Source organism: Myotis brandtii, unplaced genomic scaffold (genome assembly GCF_000412655.1).
Source record: "Myotis brandtii unplaced genomic scaffold, ASM41265v1 scaffold123, whole genome shotgun sequence".
Classification (NCBI taxonomy): domain Eukaryota; kingdom Metazoa; phylum Chordata; class Mammalia; order Chiroptera; family Vespertilionidae; genus Myotis; species Myotis brandtii.
The window spans coordinates 7,432,623-7,447,179 of NW_005354291.1; the positions used below are offsets into that span (position 1 = coordinate 7,432,623).

Consider the following 14,557-nt stretch of genomic DNA (forward strand, 5'->3'; position numbering starts at 1 on the left):
TAATTTCTATGCATGACTTTACTTAATCTAGAATCTGGGAAAAATAAAAAATAAAATAGCAGTGTTTCTTTAAGAATGAAAATGAGTAAGCAGCTAGCATGACCTACTGCAATGGCTACATTTTTTTTAAAAAATCCATAAAGATTCTGCATTAAGCAGTAGTCAAAAGTTTTCATGCTGTTTCCTAATAGCGAAAAGGCAACATAAATATAGTTTGTGTTGAGCTGGTTGTTTCTAATAACTGATGTACAGGTACAAATACGTATCTAACTGACAGAATCGATGAAAACATCAACCAAATAATTTATTGAGCACTAACTAAGCACATGAAAAATGTTCTACTCTGCTATTCACTCTCATTGATTGTGAAGTTTTGCAGGTTAAGGGAAAATGTGTGGAAGCAACGTAAGCACTTAAAAAATGATCTGTGGCTCAAATTTCAATCTGCAACAGACATTTACCCATAGGTTCTACATATTTCACAGTCTTTTTCTCTGACAAGAGATCTCCAAAAACATCTCACTGGCCAGGTTGAAACCTTCACAGAACCTTTTTACACTGCTGACTTAAACATGACAAGTACATGTAAACTGGAGGGCTCTGTCATGCAAAATAAGACTGAACAAAGAAGCATTCATCCAGCTCTAGGTACTATAACTCAACATTACAATTAATATTGCAGAATCTGGGCCACACAAAGAGTTATTAGTGTATATTACTCAAAGGGAGATGTTAGAAAAAAATAAGGGGAAAGTAATCAATGCATGTCATTTCTTAGTCACAAAGGAACAGAAGTATTATACCACAGAGATTATTTGCTGGATTCATCAAACTCGATTTTATTTTAAAGTACAACCAACAAGTCAATTCCTTCACCAACTATCTACACAGGTAGCAAAGAGCAATCAGGGTTGACTGTAGGCAATATGACTCTAGAACCCAAAATTTTAACAATTTTGCTAGACTTGTTCTTTGGGCCTTGGTAGGAAGTCTGAATACGTTGACAGTATTATTTTGCTGAATCAAAGCCTTATCTTTTTTTTCAGCTATTGAAGTCAATATGACAGTGCATGGTGAGGGTGCCCCAGCAATGCCAGCCAGGAGCCCCCTGTTGTCAGAGATGAGCCCAGTGGCCTTTCTTCCAGTACTGGAGCATCAGTCCACCAATCCAGCCCCCCCAAAGCTCTGACCTCCCAAGAGGCCGGCTCTCCCAGACTGAAGAAAAACATCTCTCTGTTCTGGAATAATGGAATCAACTACCTAATGAAACCCCACTGAAATCTCAAAAGACACATAACCCTAAATAGAGAACCTTACCTGTGGAACAACATCTATGAAGTAAGAGGCTTTTAATACATAGGAAATCAACTCAAAACAAAGCAATTAAAACAATACATTGAATTTTCGCCTTCATTGGGAATAAAGACAAACCTAAACTGAAGAAATGGTTAATTTTTAAATAACAGAAATGAAACTGTTCTGAGCTTATAAAGTACTCATTGAACATTACAAAATATAATATTACATAAACACATTCTCATTAAACTCTCTAACAAACTACAAATAAGTAAGCCATTTAAAAGTTTAAATCGCAAGTTCTAACACAAAAGTGAACTTTCAAAAGAGGTAACTTTCTATTTCCAGGAACTGAATGTCATAGTGAGGATTATTGAACACTCTCTGATCCTGTAAATGAACTTCTGGTGGGGAAAAATCCAAAGACATGTTGACAGCTTTCCTTATTTCGTTTGCTTACTTTTTTTAAACTTTTAATCCTTACTAGAGGATATATTTTTATTGATGTTTTAGAGAGAGAGAGAGAGAGAGAGAGAGAGAGAGAGAGAGAGAGAGAGAGAGATATGAAGGGAGAGAAAGAGCCAGTGAGAAAGAGAAACCTCGATGTGAGAGAGAAACATCAATCTGTTGCCTACCATATGTGCCCCATCCAGGGATCGAACCATAACCTAGGTATGTACCCTGACCAGGAATCGAGCCCTCAACCTTTTGATATATGGGACCATTCTCCAACCAACTGAGCCACCTAGCCAGAACTGTTTACTTATTTGTATTCTTCAAGTAACTGACAAAATTATTCAAATTGCCTCCCTTTTAGATAACTTATTTCATGAAACACTATTTCATGTTTATTTTCCAGATGTTATTTTCAAGAAGTAAACCAATCACATCTGAATATTGCATTCAAATCAAAAACACTATTTCTTCCTGCACAGACACATAGAAATATATCTGTCAATAAGTAGCTTTTTGCCAAACAACCAACAAATTTTGTACCTGAACTACTTTTTTCCTATAGGTGGAATGATTTTTCTCCATTTTTCAAGATTTTGTGCCAAGGTATTCAAACATTTGCTCAAGGAAGGGGTGGGGGAGGGTTAGATGGACAACCTTACATTTCTATGGGGCTAATATTTACATCTGAGCATTATATACATGGTGAGAGCCAATGACATCAAAGCATTAACCAGAAAAGAAAGGATGATTACCTGATATTCATTGGGCCAAAAGGTGCTCACAGCTAGCTCAGCCCGAAGCCAATCTCTACCCGTGAATCCAGTCACATTCCAAATTGGATTGGCAAGAGGTCCCTTGTTCACCCTAACTAATATGTTCAAAGTGCCAGGGTTCAACCCTTTCTGGCTATATAACAGGTAACTGAAATCAATACAGTGAGTGTCATTCTCCTTCATTGTAGGCAGCTGAAGTCTGGCTTTTTCTCCAGGGTCGTGGTCTGAAGAGTCCACTATCATATAGGAACCTGAAATGACATTACATATAATAAAGTTAAATAAATATATAAGCAAAAAGGAATATATAAAAGAAAGAATACTAAACACAATACCAATCTATTCTGAGTGTTACATTTAACTCAGGATTACATCTTCCAGAACAGAGACACAGATACCAAACAAGCAAATAAATGAAGTTCTTATAGATGACAGATATTGTTCAAAGCACATAACATGTATTATACATTTGCTCTCTGCAATAACCTGTTATTAATCCTATTTCACAAATTAGAAAATTGAGAAATAATTAGTAACTTCTTTGACTATTTGAATAGTCAAACAGGTAGAGCCTGGTTCAAATCCACATGTGACTAAATAATCTTTAGTATTACTAAGCAGAAGTCTTTTAATATCAAACAAACAAAGCAAGACTTTATGGGCCTGATTTACATAGAACATGCATCTTTCCTTTTCCATATTCATAATATTATTGCAGAGAAATGGACTAAAAGTGTAGATACTACAATCAGTTCTATGTCCAATCCCAAGATCATCAGTTATAAAAGCTGTGTAACCTTTTGCAGTGTACCGGCCACTCTGAACTTCAGTTCAGAAAAAAAAAAAGTATACTTTGCAGTGTAATTCTGATGACTAAAATTTTAAAATGTCAAAATTTCTAGACCAAGAATCTGATATAGGGTAGATTCACTTGTCTAGAGCCTCATCCATGAAGCTTTCAGCTAATCATCATGGCCATTGGTCCCAATTCTGCAGTAGTCCTTATGCTCTTCTATAGCTTCAGGAACCTGGTTTGAAAATCACAAATCTACCCTACTTCCGTTGAGTTAATAAATATTCACTGGTTGTCTATCATGGGAAGGCACAGTACATAAAGAGCCCTATCCTCATAGTATCTCATAGTCCCACCCTCAAACATACAGTTCCTGCACTGTAGGCAAAGGTCATATAGTACAAAGTTCAAAAATGGAACTTGAACATCAGCTGATGGTATTAGTTCAAGGTCATCTCCGGAAAAACAATCAGTGTTTCTCATGTCACTATGCATTTTAACAAGGACACATATCACAGAAATGGAAATATATTTATTGATTATACTTAAGGTTGAACACAAATTTTTATTGTACAATAAATACTTCCCCCTAGGATGTAAATTTAACCTAAATGTGTTAGGCGTAGTGTTACAGAACGCAGTGTCACAAGGGTTGTATTTGGACCTCTCTTCCTAAGCAATTTATAGGATTAATCAACCCTTTGGGTTTCCTCCCTAAAACTTTTACCCATGATACTAAACATTCATTGACTGTCAGTCTAATTAGTTCAATTAAATGCCCCAAAATGTATGCAAACCATGGAAGACAGAGGACTTCTACTACATAGGAAATCAAAAGTTTAAATCTGACCAATTCCCATTTAGTGGTATTATGATTCAGAGCTTGTAGCAAGATTTGATATGATAACTCTGATACTGTTATAATAACCTGGTTATTATTAACAGGGGAGGAGTAAAGGGAAGACTAGATAATATAGGTATGCCATTTATACAGCTTTGCTAATTTAACGGTCTCCAAGTCTCTTCCCTGCTGATGGATGAAGGAAGGACCTGGACAAAGGCAGTTTGCAAGCATGCCCAGTAAGGTCTGAGTGACAGGAATGTGCCTACCTGCCTCTCAGTCACACCTGGGAGCTAGTCAGTGGCCAGAATAGGCGTGGTCACTGCAAGCACGTGAAACATGAATATTTAAACTTTGAAACAAACAAATGAGAGCTCCCTCTTCCTCCTCCTCCTCCTCCTCCTCCTCCTCCAAATGAGAGCTCCCTCTTCCTCCTCCTCCTCCTCCTCCTCCTCCACCTCCTGACTCCTGTTACAGGAGGTTAGCCATGTGGGTCCCCACTCAATGGACGAAGGGACTTTAAGTAGTTGAACCTGGCTGCCACATGCAACAGAAGCTCTGAACACGGGCCATGCTTTGGGCTCTCCTGGAGGCCCAGCTCTCTCAGGACTGGTCTAAGAGGCATGGGACTTTGGAATCCAAGAAATGTAACTCCACACAAAGCCTTTTACCACATTTCGTTCGCCTGCGGGGCTTCTGAAAACTCTTATTTCAGTGGTACCCCAAGAACCTGAACCCCACTCCCACGAGCAAGGGAGGAATTGGATTCTCCAGTGACAGCACTATCAGGCCAAGTACAGAATAAGCTCACTAAAGTGATAGTTACTGATAGTACTTTCACATAATTTTTCCCAGTTCTCATCTTCTCTTGTAACTTGGAATTCCTTTTTTTCCCCCTTCCTGATTCTCATAGATTGCACTCTAACAAATACATTGCCCATGTATATTTCTGGAGAAGTTAAATGCTCTTTTTTTTTCCAACAGGATATCCTGGATCCCAACCCAATTTATAGAAGCAGGATGTTTCTATTTTTGGCTATTTTCACATTCAGAAGCCCATCGCTGCTTTATGGAGATGTTTTTCAAATTCACCACAGCAGAGCCGACTAATTATTGCTTTAACTATGGCCAGGCCTGAGATCTTGGATATGATACTCAGTGTTATTGGGTCTCAACCTCTTCACAGACCGGTGACCTATTCCTCCACTGCTATAACCATTTTTATTTTTTCAGTGACATAGTATAGCAGCAGTGCACCTAAATTGTCTTTACAAGTATGTATTATGATTTCTGGCTGTCGATTTTAAAGTAGTGACCCAAATGACTTATGGATTTTCAAATAGCCATTTTCTCCCTTATAAGTTAAACTTGGAATAAAATATGCTTTGCCTCACATTTTATGATATTCAGTATAGTAGCATGTTATTTACCATTAAGACCATTTAGTAATTTTTAGCTAGTTGCACTTTTAAGCAACAATAATTTTCTTACTAAGGAAATGAACAAAGTATATTAATTAGTCAGAATACCAATCTCATCATTATTAGAAAGACAACAGTCACAGAATAAAAAGCTGTCCAAACTATTTCAGCATTTCAAGGGTATTCAATGCAGGTTAAATAAAATGTTTTAAAAGTGCTGATATTTCATTTCTGTAAGGTTACTTCTTGTAAATGGGCTCTTTTTAAATAATACGAACATTTCATTGGAAAACATGAGTACTTTTTTGAAGGTGGAATACAAAACTAGTGGGATTCCCTTCCCCAGTACATCTCTAAAGTGTGTGTGGGCACCACCCTCTGCTCTTGCTCTTGGCGCTCCGAGCTCTTCCTGGGCCATGTCCTGCCAGAGCTTCCACAGCCGCCGTCAGGCTCTTCCTCCGGTGACACCGTGCACGCCAGCTGCAGACTCCTGTTTCCAGCTGCTTCCTACTGTAAAGGGGCTTTCTTGTCAGTGCAGCCTGGCTCTGCTACTTTTTTTTTTTTTTTTTTTTAGTGCTGTGGGGCAGTATGCACTGACTAGTATTGCACAGTTCCAGGAAGGAAGAAGCAGGCACTAGCACCAAAGGCTCTCTAAATACAGAAGCAATGAATCCAGTAGGCACCGTGAAGGTAGCTGTCTGTTTGACCTGAGTCCCTTCCACCATCCCAAACACAGAAAACAATATGCTATTCTTATCAACTTATAAAAACCACCTCTACAGTCTCCCAGAATAAATAGTTGCCAACTCCTGGAGTCAGAAAATTCTACAATATGCATTTCCCTTATTTTTTTAGATTAGAATGTCAGCTTACTTACTATTGTTCTGTTACCAGCTAACTAATCCCTCAGATGTCTAATGAATTCAATTCTATTTAGTTGTGATTCAGCTACCTCAACACTTAATAATGAAACTTCTGTGTGCACATACGTATAATGTACTAACTTTTAATGTGTCCTTACAAAGATTCCTTACGGGCTCTTGGATAATGGAATTCTCAAATATATCATTTAAGACATTGGAGAAAAAGGTAAGGCTTATAATATCTTTTTAAGAGCAACCTTTTTGGAGAGCAATTTGGCAATGAGAATCAAAACCCTTAAAAAGAGGCATATACTGTTTGGTCTGGCAATTCCAACTCTAGGAATGTCCACTAGATTAAAAAAATTCTGTATATTTACAAAGAGATAGATTTAAAAAGATGCTCATCTCATCATTACACTGTTTAAAATAGAGAAAATCAGAAGTGTTTTATATGTCCGATAATACACAATTTGTAAAATTATGATAAATCAGTTTGATGAATAGTTAAGTAGTCTTTAAGAATAATATTAAAACAAATTTAATGGAAAATAGTCACAATTTGTTAAGTAAAATAAGCAGTTATAAAATATAGTCATTTATGAAAAATATTTGTTAAATAAATCCATTTGTGTAAATGTATGTGTATTCAGGTATAAATATGCATATACACCCATAAACATGCACATATAATTGGAAAAATACAAAGAATATATAGCAAAATACTAGTTGTGTTATCGAGGTGGGGGAGCTGTAATTGTCTTCTATTTTCATATTTTTGTTTATACACATTCACGGAATGTTCCACAATAAACATGTAATAGATTTGTACTTTTAAAAAGAAAGAAACTACATGAATACTGCTTTACAAGAGAAATATCAAATGAGTAATAATAAATACTTAGGAAATAAAAACAGGTACTTTGCCTTTAAAAAGTAAATCCTATTTGCATCCTACAGATTAACACCATTTTGGCTTTCTTTCGACAACAGCAAACAATAACAAGAAAAAACTTCCATTGCAATCCAGTTAAAGAGAGAGAGAGAAGTAGAGAATACTTAGACTAAATAGCATTTGTTATTAAAAGAATAGCCGAAGAAAACAAGTCCCATAATCATAAACACCAGTCTAATATCTAGATGAATAAATAATGCCCTATGAATTATATGTCTTAATGAAAATTTTATCTTTAAGCTCTGCTTCTAGGAATAACATAATAACACAAGAAACAGGATTAACTGCAAAGAAAATAATGAATAATAAATAAGTTTCCATATTTCATCCTAAAACTCCTTCTATATAGTACATCAACATAATAATTTTATTGTCAGTTCTTATTCAAAATCCAGTAAATGTGCCCTATAAACTAAACAGAGAAATGCCCACTTTCCTGCCTTAGTACTGACACCCCTCCAGGATCTGATCACACAGCAATTTTGCCATGTTTTCTCCCAATACTACTCCTCACAAGCCACCTTCTCCAACCTGGCAGAACCCGCACTATTTTCTCCACATAGCATGCTGGTTTTCCTCTCCAGGTGGGCTCATGTTCTTGGAAGAGAGCCTCCCCCTATCTAAACCCCTACCCAACTGTATCCATTGTTCTTCCTCAGCCCCAGCCCATGTCCAGCTTTCCCTACCTTGATACACAGCTTCTGTCTTCCTGGTTCTGGCCGTTAATGATGCACTGCTTTTGAACAAGTTTTAAATAACGTATATAGGGGCCACTTATCTCTCTTGGAAGAGTAAAATGTTCTCTTGGAAAGCACCTAATTCCGAGTCCAATCAGAAGAGAGAAGCTACACGGTAAATGTAACAGTGAAAGTGTGATAGAAAGAAGGCTTTAGCTAAAATTAGCACAATATTCTCCTCCTTCCTAACTGCTACATGTAAAGATTTAGAAACTGGGCCAAACATTGTGCTCATATTCCCCTACAACAAGCAAAAGCATGAATCTTCTTGGTCGGCACTCTGACCACAAAAATTTTTTTTAAGTCTTCTGTCAGGACTAAATAAGCTTGTCTATAAATGCTATAGCTTGCTGATTAGAAGGTTCTTAATATTTGTCCCTTTAGACATGCTCACTCCTTTTTCTATCAAATAGTAAAGAGAGTCATGCTGGAAAATGTATGAAAAGAACACCTGCAAATGTAAAAATGAGATGACAGTGTTAAAAATTACCACACTTAAAAATTCCCAATTCAGTGGCACTTGAACCTTTCTCAAACTTTCCCTCACCCGTTTACAGCTCTACCTAACACCTTTCACTCCAATGTGTCAACACCCTCCTTCCCAGGTCTTTGCTTCCTATTCTTTTCTAACCCTCCTTTCCAGAAAGCTCTTTCTTTCTTTGAAACCTGTCATAAAAATATAATATTCTCCCTGGAAACGCAGATACACACACACAGTCTTACAAACAATAGCAAAGGACTCATAGAAGTAAGTTTAAGGTCTCCTATTCTAAGATTTCTTCAATTGTGAAATTGCGTCATTTCCCCCATGGCTCTCCAACCCAAGTAGTGTTTCTTGTTATGTGGTACTGAAATGTTCTGAGAAGTAGCTGTTAAAATAAAAAGCAGCTTGAGAGAGAATAATAAGAGATATGTTACAAAGGCAAAAGAGTCTGTCCTATAGCAAACTTTGCAATCATCACTTGCCTTCTCAAAGGAAGCAAGATTGGAAAGAATAATTAAAGATAGGAGAAGGTAGTTCAGTCTGCAGCCTCTGGAAACTGCCAAAAGACTAAATATCACACTAACAATTCCAGCCTGTTTTCTGAATGTACTTTAACTCTGTCAATAACAGAAGGCAAGAAATTAAAGTCAGTAGCGAATGAGTGGACGGTGCTTCAATATTCCCATATAAATGGATATTCCCAAAGTCAAAACATTATATTCAATAGTCTTAGTATGTCTAAAGGTACCAAATATCTATGTTAATATCCCAGAAGAACTAGGCTTTAACTCAAAATTAATAAAAAGAGTCAACAACTACTCCTGGGAAATAAAATGGTAATGATCAATTAGAAAAGAACTCGGGTTGAACAAAATTTCTCACCTGAGTTCTCCGATTCAAGAGTGACCAGACTACAGGAGCAGTTCAAGGGCCAACCACAGAAGCTTCCTTTATTCAGCCAGGAAAGTTCCAAATTACACTGACAGACACTTTATAAATGACTCAAAAGGAATGAATAACATTTATTCTACTGTAACCCAAATGAAAATCATATTTTATCTATGGAATGGTTAAAAAACTCAGGCTCTGAAATCAGAGACCTGATTCTGTAGCTTGACTCTGACACCACCCACCCACCTCAACCATCCACTTCTCCTCTACCATTTTGTTGTTGTTCTTAATCCTCACCCGAGAATATTTTTCCATTGATTTTTTTTAAGAGAGTGAAAGGAATGGGCAGAGAGAGAAACATAAATGTGAGGGAAACACATACATTGGTTGCCTCCTGCACACGGCCTGACCCAGGATCAGGGATCAAGCTTGCAACTGAGTTACATGCCCTTGACTGGAATCAAACCTGTGATCCTTCAGTTCATGGACTAACACCCTAACCACTGATACAAAACACTGATCTCACAAATGGTAAGGCTCCTCTACCATTTGTGAGACAAATATCTCAGGCCCAAAAAAAATAAGTGTTTTAGATATAATAAAAGTATTGTTTGAAAACACTGTTGTGGGGAATTATAGAAATGGGAACTATCAAAGTGAAAACATCCTTTTTTTTTTTTTAACAAAGTATTATCTACACCAAAAATCTGTCTGCTTATTTTTGAAAACAGTGCCTGTCCTAGAAAACATAAAAAAAGGGGGCGGGGGGGGGGAGCAAAAGGGAATTGAGATTATAAAGAAAGAATTGAGTATATAGAAATTAAGAATCCAAGTGAGAGGAGAAAAAGAGAAAAAAATAAATGATTAAACTTTAAAATGTAAGATCTGGGAAGAAAAAAGAAAAGAGGGAAGAACAGGGTGATAGAGGAAAATGGGGTTATAATTATTTTCTGTCTCTCCAAGTAGCTTCCTAACCCATACAAATATGAACCTGTGGTCCCTGGAAATATAAAAGCATGGCAATAACACCTCAACTGTTGAGATGACTGATTTTGGTCACAAGATAATTAATTGTCTATATTCAAAGATCCTATATAATAAACGCCTAATATGCAAATCGACCAAACTGTGTAACGACCGGTAGCTATGATGTGCACTGATCACCAGGGGGCAGATGCTCAACGCAGGAGCTGGCCCCTGGTGGTCAGTGCCCTCCCACAGGGGGAGTGCTGCTCAGTCAGAAGCCGGGCTCATGGCTAACGATCACAGCGGTGGTGGCGGAAGCCTCTCCCACCTCCACTACAGGCGGGCAGTAAGGAGCAAGAGGTCCAGGACTGCGAGAGCCCCAGACCGCAAGAGGGATGTCTGACTGCCGACTTGGGACATCCCCCGAGGCAGGCAGACATCCCCTGAGGGGACCCAGATTGCAAGAGGGTGCAGGCCAGGCTGAGGGACCCCTCACCCCCCAGTGCACGAATCTTGTGCACCGGGCCTGTAGTTTAATATAAAATTTTAAAAATAATACATTCTTATAAGTCTCCAAAGCCTACATTAATTTAAGAGAGCTCTCGTGGAATTAGTGTTCCCAATACAGAGCAAAGTCTAATACTGAATCAGATCACTGTTCTCTAAGATAAGCTATTCCACCTCCAACACTGCCAATCCAGCTGTTAATAAAAAAATAAAATAAAATAAAAAATCACCAAAACACATTTGGTCAATTGTGATGAGCAATATTGCAAAATGGTGAGGAAAGAAAGAGCATGAAAATACTTTTCTGACTGTTGTCATACTATTAATTCAACTTACTCTTAGCAAAAATAATCACCCCAGGATATTCATCCAACAAAACATTCCTTTTAAACTTAACCCAAAACCTGCATGACACAAGTGACCTCCATTCCAACAGTGCTCTTGTTGCCCTGCGAGCAACTGAGATTTGTACTTTAATGTTTTCATAAATGCTTACTTTAAGGCTCAATGGAAAAACACAAACATTGAGAAATTGTAGAATTTCAGTTCCCACTAACATTTTAAAGTTTTCTTCTGGGGTATACTGTAGAACAAGCATGTCAAACTCACAGCCCGCAGACCGCCTGCTTCCTTTATTTGGCCTGGGTTAGCCTTTGAGTTTGACATGCTTGCTGTAGAAGCTAAAATGAAAAGAGTTTTAGCCAAAGCAAGTAAAGTTGGTCAAGTAACTCTGACCAACAAATGAACACAGGTGTTTCCTCACCTCCCCCAAAGGCAGTGCTTTCTTTTATGGAAGAAACAAGGAAACTTTCAGTAATTTAAAACGTTTTACTTTCAGATCTTTCAATCTACTAATGAGATGTATTTTCAGGATTTCAGTAGTAATCATAAGATAAATAGAAACACCTTCAGCACACAGCATAGGATCAATTACTCACCTTGAGAATAACAGAAGCAAAGTTATATAAATATCTGTACGTCAACTACAATTAAAAATTAAAAAAAATATTTTAAGAAAACAAAACCAAACTGTGGTATGTCTTTTTTACAAAAAGGTTGGCTATGGGAAGATACGATCTGATCCCTTCTTTTTTGTGAGAAAGTGATGTTGGAGCTGTTATCTAAAGAATGAGTCATCGTAGCTGAATAGAAAAAAGAAGATCATTCAAGGCAGCAGAAATCATTTGTGCAAAGAACTTGGACTGGGGAAATTATATTGCATAAGAGAGACTGAAAGATTGGCCAGATAGTAAGAAATAGAAGAGATAAAAATGGAGTTGCAGGAAGTAAACAAACCAAGAGAGCCTTAACTTAAATGTTATAGAAGGAGTTTGAAGTTGGAGGAGGCAGAGGTTGCTGTCCTAAAACAGGTGTACATTTTGGAAAATCGTGATGGCTACAGTGTACAGAATAGGTGGGTGATGAGATAAAGAGCAGAGTGGATAAGAAAGACCAGTTACAAAGTAGTTGTAGAAATCTAGTAGAGGAAAATTTTATTTAATTATGGTAGTGCATGATGGAGATGATGGGAAGAAACAATCCAAAACCTATATAGGAGGTAAAAATCAACAAGATTTGGAGTTACATAAGATACAGAAGTGAAGAAACAGGTGTCCAAAATGTACAACTGTATCTCTCCCATATACCCACAAAGACAGTGGTGCCATTCCCTGAGTCTTGGCACAGTGGACAAAGATCAATTTTGGGGAAAACATCAATTCCAGTTCTTCCTTTGAAACAGAAGTTACTGCATTGTTTTCAGCAAAAATGAACTTACTGAAGGATGTTAGAAAGCCCAAGCAATGATTTAAGTAGACCTCGGGATTCCTCCAGTGCAGACCCACTACTGTGTACAGGCAACTGCTCCCAACACCCAGGCTGAGCCTCGTATTTTGCTGCCCCTGGATATCTATGTTTCTTCCACCCTTTTCAGAAGGAACTCCTCATTCTGTAGTTAATAACTTCCTGAATTGAAGTTCCTTCGGGTGTCTGGATGATAGGGATTTGGTCATCTGTGAATATCCTAGCTATGTGGACAGCTGAAAGGTGTTTGACTTCTTTCTTAGGCCTTGAGAACTGATAAAGCAAGAAATTCACCAAATATAGGAAAGTCTGCCAAAAAAATAATAAATATCATCCAATAAAGAAGGGGCATTCATTTTGTTGAAATATACCAGAGAAGATGTCAAGTAGACAATCAGATATATGATTCTGTATCTTGGAGGAAAGATCTTGGCTATAAACATTTGTGAATCAGCTGTACATATATTATACTTGCAAATTCCATAATGCTTTTTGTAAACTTTTGAACAAAATCTTAAATATTTTATAAATATGGCAGTAAATTTAAACAAATAAATGTCATAGCAGATATGTATTGTTACGGAACATGGACTGCAACAAGCTGGTTTCAAACCCTTTTATCACTAACTAGAGGCCTGGTGCACAAAATTCGTGCACGCGATGTGTTGGGGGGGAGCTCCTCAGCCCGGCCTGCACCCTCTTGCAGTCTGGGAGCCCTTGGGGGATGTCCGGCAGTTGGACAACCTTAGAACTGCTGCAGAGGCGGGAGAGGCTCCGACCACCACTGCTGCACTCGCCAGCATGAGCCCGGCTTCTGGCTGAGTGGTGCTCCCACAGGCACTGACCACCAGGCACCAGGGGAAGCTACTGCATTGAGCGTCTGCCCCCTGGTGGTCAGTGTGTGTCATAGCAACCGGTCGTTCTGCTGTTCGATCAATTTGCATATTAGCCTTTTATCATATAGGATAGTGACAAAAATAATACTAGAGAGACATTCATTCTCAACTTCTAACTTATATGGCTAGTTCTAATAACTAAGAATATTCTTTCCATCTTGTACCAAAATATTATTTCAATAGTGATCAACAATTTAGGTGATTTCCAAGACCCCACATCAAACTCTGTCTGCAGCTGGATAAAGCCATTTAACCTTGCACTAACAAGCACACATACCAACTTTGGGTATCTTCAGTATATTCATCTCTTGACCCTCACTACAAACATTTTTGAATTTGAACAACCAATCCCTGATTTTTTTTTTCAAATATAAAACCAAAATTGCCTGTTAGTGCACTTTATATGTTTATACTGACCTGCATTCCATTTAAAAGGCAGAGTGTTCTGAGAGGAAAAAAAATTGACAATATGCAAAAACAGACATATGTGTTTAGAAAGAAAAAAAACTGGAATAAGATTCCAATGGTGATGATTCTCCCCTAGTACTTTTGGCCTTAAATTGCTTCTTAGAATACAGAAAAACACATAAATATCCTTCAACACCAGAAAAGTGAAAATAAATAAATGAGAATCAAACCAGTTCATGAGGATAAATTAGGTGTGCATGAAGAAATTCACACTGACATCAACAATGAGCTTCCAGGGAGGACTTGAGGCTAAGGATGTCCTTAAATTTAAAAAAGGTCTCACAAGGGGCACTGGCCTACCTCAGGGCCTCTGATTCTTCTTTTTAAAATGTAATAACTGAATTGGGTTTCATCATTTGATCGGAAGTACATCACTGATCCTTCCTTTAGAGCAGTGGTTCTCAACCTTC

General features: G+C 37.7%; 1 protein-coding gene across 11 annotated transcripts in view; it reads right to left on the bottom strand.

Annotated features, from left to right (window-relative positions):
* Window positions 1–14,557, bottom strand: part of PTPRK (protein tyrosine phosphatase, receptor type, K) — a 364,082-nt gene that overhangs the window by 296,352 nt on the left and 53,173 nt on the right. For all 11 annotated transcript variants that reach the window (XM_014533788.1, XM_014533787.1, XM_014533786.1 and 8 more), the window contains exon 2: window positions 2,505–2,776. In XM_014533788.1, coding sequence (XP_014389274.1) covers window positions 2,505–2,776 — 272 coding nt within the window. The remainder of the gene's footprint in view (window positions 1–2,504; window positions 2,777–14,557) is intronic.